Here is a 12,028-nt window from a genome sequence, read left to right as displayed (position 1 = left end):
AATGTTTCGTTTAATTCAGAAAACCTCATCTTTGCTATCACTGGGCAAAAGTTTTGAGCACAGCGCTGTGGGAATTTCAAATACAAGCTGATGAAATCTACATTTTTTGCTGAATAAAGATGAAAATAGTTTTCTACTATTTTTGTTTCCGTGGCAAGGAAATTAATGTTGATTTTTTTTCAGTGCAAGCAGAGAAGTTGACCTGGTCTTTGAGAGTAAAAAATTATGGCCGACTGGTAAATTTTCTTCTTTTTTATTTGACCTGCAGAATGTCTCTGGAATGTGAGCTTGCATGACAATCTCCGTAGACATGATTTTGATTTAAGAGAAATGCAGTAGGTCATCTAGACAGAGTAGATTGTTTTGCACTCAAAGAAAACGGGAAAGTTATAATAGAAATCTTTTGTATATGTAACCTGTATTTCCGAGTTCTGAGCTGGAAAAATAAATTTCAATGTGGAGGAGTAGAGGATTGTCAGCAGCAACAAAATTTGCAAACAGAGAACAATTTTGTACCGCGAATATAATATTTTGCCATAAGACAAAATAAAATTATGAAGTTCGACAAGAAATTAGCAAGTTTAACACAAAGATCACAATCATCCAACCCTTGAACTTGTGGACCAGTGATTTTGCAATGTCAAAAATTCACACTTCTTGGTAACATCATTTATCACCAGGTAATTCCATCGTTTTGGAAATAAAAGCTGCTTTATTATTTATCAACGTCACATCTCACATTATATTCTTTATATTACTCTTATTTTGTTCAGAAAAAGGAATCCTTGTCAATTGTGCTGCTCATTTGTCAAATAAATCAAGAATGCTTCCAAAGACTGTTTGTTTTCCTGATTTATGCATGCGCTACAGGGCTATTTGCCACCAAAGGACTTACTTTCACTCACTCTTACAAACCTGGTAACAGTGTGTAGTGCACTACCACAAAAACAGCTGACCTCAATGAGCTCTAAACTTGAGCCTGCGATATGGTCACGTGATACTGGTCACATTGGCATACATGGAGGGATGGACAGTCAGACGGTAACCAAAACCAAATTTTGTCTCACAGATGGGTTATACCATATTTTCTTACCTATGGTGCTCTGCGCATGTTCAGCGCACAGCACTCCGCTATTAAACAGTCAAGATATTAGGTGTTCATATTACCAATTCCCAACAGGGTATATCACCCTTGAACAAAAAGGAGGAAAAGAGAGTGAGAGACTTAACTATTAGAGGGCAATCTGAAGTGCTACTTTTCTACCAATATAAACCATGTGAGCATTAGCCCTACTAATGGAAATGGGCCCACACAAGGACAGAGAAAAACTCTGACCAGGGTGAGAAATGAACCCCCGACCTTCGGGTTAATCACCGCTGCTCTACCAACTGAGCTACAAGGTCAGACGGGAACAGGTCTTCATTCATTGCCGTGACATTAACATGTTAAATTGCCACAACCTGCTCCCGCCTGACCTTGTAGCTCAGTCGGTAGAGCAGCGGTGATCTAACCCAAAGGTCGTGGGTTCAATTCCCACCCAGGTCAGAAGTTTTTCTCTGTGCTTGTGTGGGCCCATTTCCATTATTAGAGCTGACGCTCATATGCTTCATATGGGCAGAAAACTAGCACTTCACATTACCCTCTCACAGTTAAGCCTGTTGAAAGAAAAGTGCTACATGGCCAACATTTGCAAAAACGTAACCCTTCCTTGTAAAAGAGAGTGAGAATTTGGGGTTTAGCATTGCTTGATTTTACATAAATATGTCAAAATTTAACATGCTAGATTATCATTAACAAAAAATTCATACTTACTGTTCCTCTAAGTACTCTGGTATGTCTGCAGGCATTAAAAAAAAGGAATTAATAGAGTTTAAAAAAGAGAGAAAAAAATTGTCAGTGATATTATTATTGTAAGTGGACAGAATTGCATTACATCTTGGGCAACGATATTAGATATAAGACAGGAGTAAAACTATCACCAAAAATGATACTAAATGCCTCATTTATTTGCTATGTAAATCAAACTATTTTAATTTTCAGTTGAAAAAGGAAAGGATGGTTTAAAATACTACAGCGTCTGCCTGACGGAAGTGCTTTTTGTTTGCAATGTTACTTGCCACTGAGATTCACAAAAAATGGCTGGACCATCCAATGTAGGGCATATACACGAACTAAGAATCCATTACTGTATTTTATTGGCTTTCAAAATAACTTAAATATAATATTAATCTCACCAAACAAAAGTGTCAGTGCTCAATGAGAATTAACAAATGCCTACATTTGTATGAACTTTTTGCTTGGATGAAGCAGTGTATGACAAAAATTTATCCTCTAAAATTTCTCTAACCTTTGCAACTGGCATGTAGTGGGCCATTTTTCAAAAACTAATATATATCCCATCTTTCCAAAGAACCCATAAAGTTTGTGGGGGACTGAAGGAAGGGTTGGCAACTGTTAAAGCCCCGGCTACAAGTTTTAACATTGTTAGAAGAACACGTCCCAACGTTGTTATAAGAATGCTTCTAACAGTGTTGGATACACAAAAAACATTAAGGCCATTTATACAGGAGAAAATAAGACGTGTCTTATGTAAGACGGGTCCTAAATAAGACGTGAACTGCTCGTATAAATGGTACAAAACAAGCGGCCGCGTCTCATTTTAGACGCGACTTGCACGTCTTATCTTGGAAGAGTATTTTCACGCTTGAAGATTTATTGTAATTGTTGGACAAAATGTTTGATCGAAATCAAAACATTCTTCCAACTAAAAACAATGAACAAATGTCATCAAACATGCCTGCTACACCTGTACACTTTCTAACATTGTTGAGCCAACAAATGTTTATAACAATGTTTGAACATGTAGCGCAGCCTGGTGCTCTTTTGAACAGTTGTGTCAGATGGGGAATATGCTTTGTTGTGCTCATCAGAGAAAACTAGAAAGCTTAAGCATTAAGAAGTAATCAAAAAGGAAGCAATTTCTCTTCAGTAAATAAGCAGCTCCAGGTGTTGGTCCAATCACAGTTGAACCCACAAGTTCCCAGATGCCACAGCCAATTCTCAACAAACAGTGCAATTGGACTTTTTGTCAGACAGATCTCAAAGAATCAAACTTGGTGAGGGATGGGTATCTGAGTGGGGATCAGTCCCCTTGTGCATCCCCCAGGGAACCAAACTAGGGCCTTGGCTTTTTTGAATTTATGATTAATGACCTTGTACTCAAAAATGCTCACTTATGGAAATATGTAGACGATACCACAATCTCTGAAACGGTTGCGAGACACGCACAAATGTTTGACATACCACGCTTCAAAACCGACCGTTTTAAGAATAGTTTTATTATCTCTTCATGTCTTAAAGCAAACACAGCAAGTAGAGTTTCCCTTTTTAGCCGAGTGGACCCTTTTAATATTTACATAGTTAATAATTAAATCTGTGTAACTTTATTATCTTTATTATGTATTTTTCTAGGTAAATACACAATTCAGTTTTTTAACTGCTATGTATTTATGAATAAATAAACTTCAACTAATCAGCAACTAACCTGTGACTGTTTCAAACTGAGGAAAGCATGGTAATTGATTCTCTTTCCAAAAATGTATGACATCAGAGAAAAGCTGTCTGTAAACATGCGAGTCTGGAGTAAAAGCAAGTACTAAGCAACTACGTTCAGTCAAAAAGTAAGGCGGAAGATTCTCCTTGATGTTGGGATGGTATGTCAGGAACAAGACTGTCATGGTACTGGTTACTCCCTGTAAACAAAGTTACTACTAAAGTTATCTATTTCATTTGTAGACACAGGGTGGGGTAATACTGCACTTGTGCACCATAATAAATTATTATTCCGAAGCTTGACATAATGGTTCTGCAAAAAAGTTGTTTTCTTAGAGAAAATACTTTTTTTCTAGCCTTTCAACATACGAAGAGGAAGTGATTTTAGAGAACATTTAACTATGAAAGACTGCGATAACATAATTATCTAAACATTCTTGAAAATAACTCAAAAACTTTGTTAAAAGACAACGACATTTTGACGTTAGCTAAACATCATTAAGTCAAAATTAATTAAAAATTGCAAACTATAATAATTACTAAAAAAAACAATAGTTGATAAGGGAAGGTACGTTCTTTATTGGTGGGGGTGGGCCGGGGTATTTTAGATTTTTTTTTCCAAAAAAGTCGTAGCCCTCCCACTTCCTGGAATGGATTAATGCATGACTCAACAAACAAAAACATCTGACCCTCCCCCACCCACCTCAACCTATCCAAGACAAAAATAACCGGAAGTGGAAATAACAAACTGGAAGTGTTACTCATATAACCATGTTCATCTGCACACAAAGTAGTTAATTGCATGGCGTGTGATTGTACGGTGAAAACTTGAAAATGAGCAAGGATGTACGAGGAATAGAAAGAGGGAAATGTGCTTGTGATGAATGCGAGGATTTCATGAGGTCTGATGGAGCAACTTGTGGCTATTGTGGCTGTTTGCCGACTCGCTATTCTAAAAAGGATGCCCGCTACTCCTCTGACTCAGTTGATGGCACATCCGCTGTGGGAACAAGTGAAAGCACAGGTCCAGAGAAGTGGAAAGATAAAGACCTAGGGTGGTTCCCGAACCCAAAGGGCGAATATAGTGTGTAGTAGATCGAGTTGTTGGTTCAAGTTTGAGTAGCTTAAGTGACGAACCCTCACCGGAGACTGATTTTATACCAGAACCCCTCGCGGAAACATCAAAAACATCAATGGGCGAAAGCAAGCATGGGTCGAGAGAGACAATTATGTTACATGTAGTTGGGAGAAGATTGTTTTTTGATAAGTAAATTTTTCGACACCTGTAAAATAATTTAGACTATTGTTGTATATACAAAATAGAAGCGACATGGAGTAATTTTATCCTTGCCAAAAAAAACTATTACCCTCCCTGGGTTGAGAATAAAACAGGTTTGACCCTCCCCAATTTGTAAAAAACTTACTAAGGACCCCCCTCCGAAGCGCCCCCCTCCCTCCCCAATTAAAAACATACCTTCCCTAAGGAGCCTGTATAGTGAAAGAAATGAACAAATTGCCCTGGCACTTTCTTAAGACCTTAAATTGGCATTCTTTCAAAACATCTTTGTTCCTTTTTTTCACTATACAGGCTCCTTATAAACGAAGTTTTTAACCAAGTTTTTAGTATTTTTAAGAATGTTAAGATACGTTGTATCACAATTTTTTATAGTTAACTGTCAACATAGGTGAGTAAAAGTAATGAACATAGGCAAGATACTTCTTGGCGAAACTCTTTGACAGACTAGTAGCCTATCCGCAATGGAGACATTACCTTATCTCGAAACTGGAGTCTGGATAATTTGGAGCATGGAAGTAAAACAATACCAAGTCTGGCATGAATAAAAAGAAATCCTCGCTGATAGATATACAATGAACCTGCATGAAAATGAAATAAGTTAACTTGACAGTGCCGTGCAAGAAATCAAATGCGACTTTCAAAGCCTTTCGTGGAATGATTTAGTATTTCATTGGTGTTTATATAATAAATAGTATATTACATGGCCGCTTGGAGATATACGAAATTTCTCTTCTCATGTTGAAAAATATTTCACTCATTCGCTACGCTCACTCATGAAATATTTTTCAACACTTGAAGAGGGATTTCGTACATGTATCTCTGCGCGGCCATGTAACATCCTCAATGTATCGCAGCTTTGATAACATTCCAATGCTCCTTTTGATTTTTTAACAATCCTCTCAACTTGAGGTTTCCAACTAAAATTGGAATCAATAAGGATTCAAAGGTATTTTATACAAAAATCTCTACGAGCATACCTCAAATCAAGGAAAAACTTGTGCTTAAAACAATTTGAGACCTTTTCACACAAAAAAGGTTCAATTATGGGTTCACCAAAATACATGGATCAACTACACTGTAATATTCCATGTTATTTATTCTTACAATATGTTAACCTGGCTTGAGCCGGCGATCCAATTGAAAACCAGTACCTGGTCAGTGGTGAACTTTAAAAAAAAAAAAAGCTGACCTCGATGAGCTTTACATGTAAACTTAAGCCCTCGATACGGTCACATGATACTGGTCAGCAGAATTATTTACCTTGTTTTGACAGGAGTCAATTAACCATAACATAGATGTCCAATATCAAAGATGTTCCCGCCAAAAAACTAGGGTCACACCACAGAATTTCACATTGGCATACATGGAAGGATAGACGTACAGTGACCAAAACCAAATTTTCTCGCACAGATGGGTTACCACAAATTCTTACCAATGGTGCTCTGCGTGCGTGCCCGAGCTCTGCCCATAGGAAACAAAAAATATTATTCCATATTGGTTGATTTATGTACTCTACTGACCAGCTTCCCATTTGTTCACTGGACTTGCAACAAACACTTGGCCACAGAAAAGAAGTTGTTTTCCCAAGACATCACTATCAGACTTTGACTGTAAATATTTAAGTAATAATAACATACATTTATTACTTTGTTCTGTGGTTGTTTGAACCTTTGATTTTCTTTATTTAAGATTCAAGGACACAAATAAGAACATCCTCACAATAACCCCCAGTGTAGATTACAGTACTATGCCACCACAATCCATGTTGAGGGCTTGTGGAGGCACCATGGCACTGTTGTTCGGTGGTAAGAGCACTAGCTTTGCATGCACCTGATCAAGCCAGGTTTGAAATGCAGTTATTCCCACTGTCATTGCTTTCTCTTTGGTGCTCCCAAATTTCATTCTACCTTGCTCTGGAAACAATTTACTGAACAGTTTTACTGTACCTTCTGCCAGTGGGTTTTTAACCAAGTTATAATTTCATTGTTTTAGTACTTTGAGATCATTTCAGTGAAGTGCTAGAGCAATCGATAATTACTTATTGTCCGTGAATAAAAGTACTGTATTCTTGCTTTGACCCCTTAAAGAGGGTCAATGCAAGAATTTAATTTTTGTAAATGGCGAAACTAATCTTTGTGGATTACTGGAACTGAGTGAAGATAAATTCCTCAGGACAGGCTCAAGTTAAGGGCAAGATGACTGTATGGGTTCTCATTCATGTACAAAACTAATCCAGTTGAGTATCATAGCATCTTGTCTTGATCACCTTTGCAAAGGATTCCATCTGTTTTGATAGCTGCTTTCCTTTATGATCTCCCTGACAAAGACAAAACAACATTTTGAATGAGGTTAAATGCAATTTAACAGAGTTAAGAACTAGGAATGGCTGCAGTCAGTTGTCAGTGCTTTTTGGTTGTCAGTGATATTTGTGCATGCATCTGATTCCTCTTGCTTTGGGCTGTAGAGCTTATTTATTGGTTTGGCAGGAAGAAGGAGCATTTGCGTGGAGCGTTTTATAATAATAATAATAATAATGATAATAATAATAATAAAACGGAACTAACTTTATTCACAATTGAAGATTATTTACAAAATACAATTGATAAATTTAATATACAAAATTTCATAAAATTTAAAAAACATGTATAATACAAAAGCATTTTGCTTGAAAATAGCCCTAAAAAAACTTTAGATGCCCGCAGTGGCAACATCTATTTTGCAGTCCAAGGAGTGTTCTATCTTGCTGTGAAAAGGTGTTTGTGAACCTCTCACGCATGCGTGTACCGATCTTAGAAGTTCGAAAGAGATTTATGTCCTGAGCCATGTGATAATGGTGTTATACGGCTCAGTGTCCTTCTGAGCTATCTTATCTGCAAGATGCTTCAGGAAACACTGACACTCATTTCCCATTCTGCCATAGGTTCTAAACACTAAAGGTGTGAATGAACCCATCTCTACATCTAGCACAGACTGCTGGTACTTGCGATTCTTCTTGTCCTCTTGCTCCTTGAATACTTCAGATGTTCTCTTGTTCTGGTAACACTTGGAGTTAATGTGCGTAACTCTTACATCAAAAAATGCCGTAACCCCTCTTGACCAGAAACCTCCCGCCTTTGGATATGTCCTCGACCATCCTAGCTTTCTTAGAGTTCACAAATTTTCCCTGTATAAACCTCACATCTTTAAGCAACAAATCAAGGTTGCTGCGCTGTGTTCCTTGCTTTTAGAAGTAGCGGCCGGCTTTTGCAGGATTAAAGTTGGGAGCACCATGAATGCTTTCAAGGCAACTGAGTTCAAATCAGAATTTGCATTGAACTGCTTAATCCAGAAAGTTAATTCTTCAATTCTTCTTCCCTGGAACATTGAATATATTTCTCCTGTAGTTGACGATTTCGTCGTAAACACCATTGACAATATTACAGAAGCTCGCATGGCTAATATTACCCCATGTTTTGTTCTTTATTTCAGAAGGAAACACTTCATAATCGGGCAGATTTGGTTTGATTTTGTTTTGATCTGTGACCATTGTACTAGGCAGTCCCATGAGAGAAGGTACTTGACCACTCTTGGTTGTTACTGGCTTATGCAAATCCAAGTTAACAGAATTAGCATTTTCAAACTGCTGTTGTGGGCTGTTGTTTTTAATATTTCGCAAGTCAGCTTGAATATTATTTTCCTGAGGCGCCTTCTCTTCTATATCATCCAACTCAATTTCTAACCCGTTCCCACTCTCGAATAAAATGCTAGTATTTTGTGCATAGTTCTGCTCTTGCTCCATTTTCTCCAATCTTAAGGCTTGATCCCGTAAATTCTGGCTTTTTAGCCCCAAGTATCTGTAACCCTTATCTCCCCATAAATCTGCCATTACTTCGATATACCCTTCTTCCTCCCGGTAGCGTTTCGTGGAGGGTCTACAGACGATATCAGATCCTTCACTATTCCCTTGCATTCCAGAAGATCACCATTCAAACGCTATGTGCATTTCACTTTGGCCTGTTTCCTCTATATATCTTGCAATGCTCTTTACAACCAGCTCACTATAATCAATGTTGGTTATACGATTTTTGGTTGTTTGCTTGTTTAACTTTCCATCTACGCGTTGCAATTGTCTAATAATTGTTCTAACAGATACATATTGAGGGTTAAACAGTTAAAAAGGATAAAAAGAATAAAATGGTATTTAAAAAATTATAGCAGAGCAAGCTGTGACACATCCGTTCACCACTTGGTGCGGTAATAATAATAATAATAATAATAATAATAATAATAATTATAATTAATAATAAATGATATTACCCAGGAAGCTCCAATCACACAAAAGTGGTTTTCGGGGCGGTCATGAAACTGAAATTTAGAAATGTTGCTTTTTTAGGAGAAAGGAAAACCAGAGAACCCAAAGAAAAACCTCTCGGAGCAGAGTAAAGTATGACCACCAGTCCGAATCGAACCCAGGCCACATTGGTGGGAAGTGAGAACAATCACCACCATGCCATCCATGCTCTATCTTCTCTGCTGCATGGGAGCTCATGGCTGGGTTGTCAGGTTTTGCCAGCCATGGTTGTAGACTCCATCTTGGAGCTGGTTGCCAATAGTGGAAGCTCCAGGATGTCTGGGGCACCCCACCTCCACTTAGCGAAGCAGTTGTTAACACCATGTTAGTGTAATTAAAAATTAACAAGTGGATACATTCCTATTGACAAACCGTGTCTGAAATTAAAGTGGCTTGCTCAAATGAATATTCACCTGCCATGAAACAAGTCTAGAGATATTTTCTGTTAGAAATACAAATGAGCTGTTGCATTCCCTTAGGCCTCCTAAAATGTGAAAGGTTTATTCGTTAATATTCTTCAATACATTGAAAAAGGTTGAAAAAGAGCAGAAACAAGTCAATAATGATTCCAAGTTATACATGCAGTACTACATCAAAGTCGCTTTCTAGTTCTCAAACAAATTTACTACAGATCTTCTTTTTAAATCCCTAAAAGCCTGGATTACTCTAACATGTTTTTTGAAGTTGCTTTTTGGTACATTAATTTATAATAATTATTATTATTATCATTATCATTGTTGTTGTTATTGTTAAGATATTTATTTCGAGGCTTTGTTTTCGGTAGATATCTCCAACATTGTTTTCATGAAATTAATTGCTGCACATCATACCCTAGGTGATACATTTATATAAATTTATGTCATAATTAATTTTCATGTACCTGGCGCCAGTTTCATAACAGTGGAGTCTAGAAAGGTTTCGCCAAACACCACTGAGCCTAGGGTGTCCCCAGGATGTTCTATGCTTGGTATATCATACAAATACAGGCAAACCTATAAATGAAATAAGAGATAAATTTTGAAACTGCAATGGGAGTAACTTAAGCTGTTGTGAACCAAAGATGATGTACAGAAGTTATTGTGATGCAATTAATAATATGTTTATAAACTTACTCTTTTTATGGCTGAAAGTGGTTTGTCATCTTGAAGATTAACAACTCTACAAAATCAAAAGAAACACTTGGGTTAAAAAGGGGGAATGGTAATTAAATCAACCAACCCATACCCTGCGAGCAGATGGTTTCTCCTACGCTTTCTGAAAGAGAAAACCGCTAGATTTTCCATCAAGAATATGCGAAGTAGGTCAAGCCCCATGTGATGCATGTGACATCACTTTATGTACGGATCACCACACAACAGGCGTGCCCAAATGGAGCAGTTACATAGCTGAACGCATGCGCAAGTGCCAAAACAAGTTTACTAACTTGTTTTACCGGTTCAGATTTAATTTATTCATCCTTGGCGCTGGACGGCGGCTTACTCAAAGAAACTAACGGTTGCTCACAGTGGTTTCTCTCTCGTAGGAGAAACCAGCTACTCACAGGGTATCAACCTGCCCAAGTCCCAAGCTGTACCTTCCATGACAGTCACAAGCCTCTATTGAAAACTCCACATTGTTTGACAAAAAGGAAGCTTCCACATCAATCTTTCTGTTTTCCATACCAGATTTGAGCTCAGACAGTACCACTAAAAAACTCTGAAAACAGAAACATGGTCATAAAATTTTAACAACAATCATGAATTCGACCTAACAGTAATGCAGCTATCAATGTTAAGCCAGAGGAAGGAGGTGTCGGGTCAACAATAGGAGGTTGATTGCAAGGTCTGTCCCCAGGGTAGAGATTTTGAGCGTATAAAGGACATTCGACTATCTTCACTTGCCGCCAGGTGGGGATTTTGACCAATTATTTTGTCCCAGGGGTGGGGAATTTGAATTTCTTTTAATGAAACTGTCAAAATCCCCACCCCCATGCCCTGACGCCACCCCCCCTCGGGCTTAGCATTGATAGGTGCAAAATAGTCTCAGTGGCATCAGTTGATAAAAGTAAATTGACATTTAAGTAGGAGGGCATCCATTTCGCAAGGAAATTGGTTTAATCTGTCTCAACACAGATCAACCCATGTTGCATGCACACAGAATAATATGTAGAGCAAAATGAGTAAAATGTAACAAATATGGGCTGACAAGTGCCAGATCCCTATCTTTAAGTTAGCAAACTAGAACCAGGTCCCTAACTTGACCAAGGTCAACTGATTATGCTCTAAACATCATAGGGAGCTTTAAAGACTGAGGTTTCCAGTGTTACCCCCTCGCGAGATCTATGAGCTAACCCTCCAAACATCAGCTTCTAATCTCTCTTGAATTCAGAGGTCAAGTTGACCTAGTCAATTCATTTGATGCTGTCAAATTTCTACACCTCAAACAACCACTGACACAACATCATCATCAACTAACAACTCCATTAATTTATAAGCCAATCCCAATTTCTAACAATCCACTTTCAAGACCTTTACAAAAACAACTTTTACCTTTTTTCTATTTGATGTTTGTGAAAAAGTCTCCACTCCCTTCACAACAGCATTAATCGAAAGTAGGTAAAGATCCATCAATAACCTGTCAAGACCACAAACAAATAATTAAGAGTTAGGAGTCAACAACTTTGAGAGTTCTAGTAAAAAAGAATCCAAGTTAGGGGTTTTTTACCTCAAGTCCTTGCAATGCCTAGTTGACGAATTTCCTCCTGCAGTGTTAAGAGACCATGGTACAAATCCATTCTGCAGAAAGTAGGTTCTTGCACATGTCAACATACCTTTGGGATCTACTGCAACACATACCTGGACACAATATA

General features: G+C 37.8%; 1 protein-coding gene across 2 annotated transcripts in view; it reads right to left on the bottom strand.

Moving 5' to 3' along the window:
- Window positions 1-12,028, bottom strand: part of LOC138043973 (dynein axonemal assembly factor 9-like) — a 68,540-nt gene that overhangs the window by 34,070 nt on the left and 22,442 nt on the right. For both annotated transcript variants that reach the window (XM_068890511.1, XM_068890510.1), the window contains 11 exons: window positions 11,884-12,014; window positions 11,709-11,793; window positions 10,754-10,875; window positions 10,293-10,338; window positions 10,061-10,172; window positions 9,594-9,664; window positions 7,117-7,167; window positions 6,371-6,458; window positions 5,325-5,428; window positions 3,546-3,753; window positions 1,814-1,838 (listed from right to left, as the gene is read on the bottom strand). In XM_068890511.1, the coding sequence (XP_068746612.1) occupies window positions 1,814-1,838; window positions 3,546-3,753; window positions 5,325-5,428; window positions 6,371-6,458; window positions 7,117-7,167; window positions 9,594-9,664; window positions 10,061-10,172; window positions 10,293-10,338; window positions 10,754-10,875; window positions 11,709-11,793; window positions 11,884-12,014 (1,043 nt within the window). The remainder of the gene's footprint in view (window positions 1-1,813; window positions 1,839-3,545; window positions 3,754-5,324; window positions 5,429-6,370; window positions 6,459-7,116; window positions 7,168-9,593; window positions 9,665-10,060; window positions 10,173-10,292; window positions 10,339-10,753; window positions 10,876-11,708; window positions 11,794-11,883; window positions 12,015-12,028) is intronic.

This window comes from Montipora capricornis, chromosome 3 (assembly GCF_036669925.1).
Source record: "Montipora capricornis isolate CH-2021 chromosome 3, ASM3666992v2, whole genome shotgun sequence".
Classification (NCBI taxonomy): Eukaryota; Metazoa; Cnidaria; class Anthozoa; order Scleractinia; family Acroporidae; genus Montipora; species Montipora capricornis.
The sequence above is the reverse complement of the archived record's forward strand: the minus strand, read 5'-3'. Positions and strand labels throughout refer to the sequence as shown.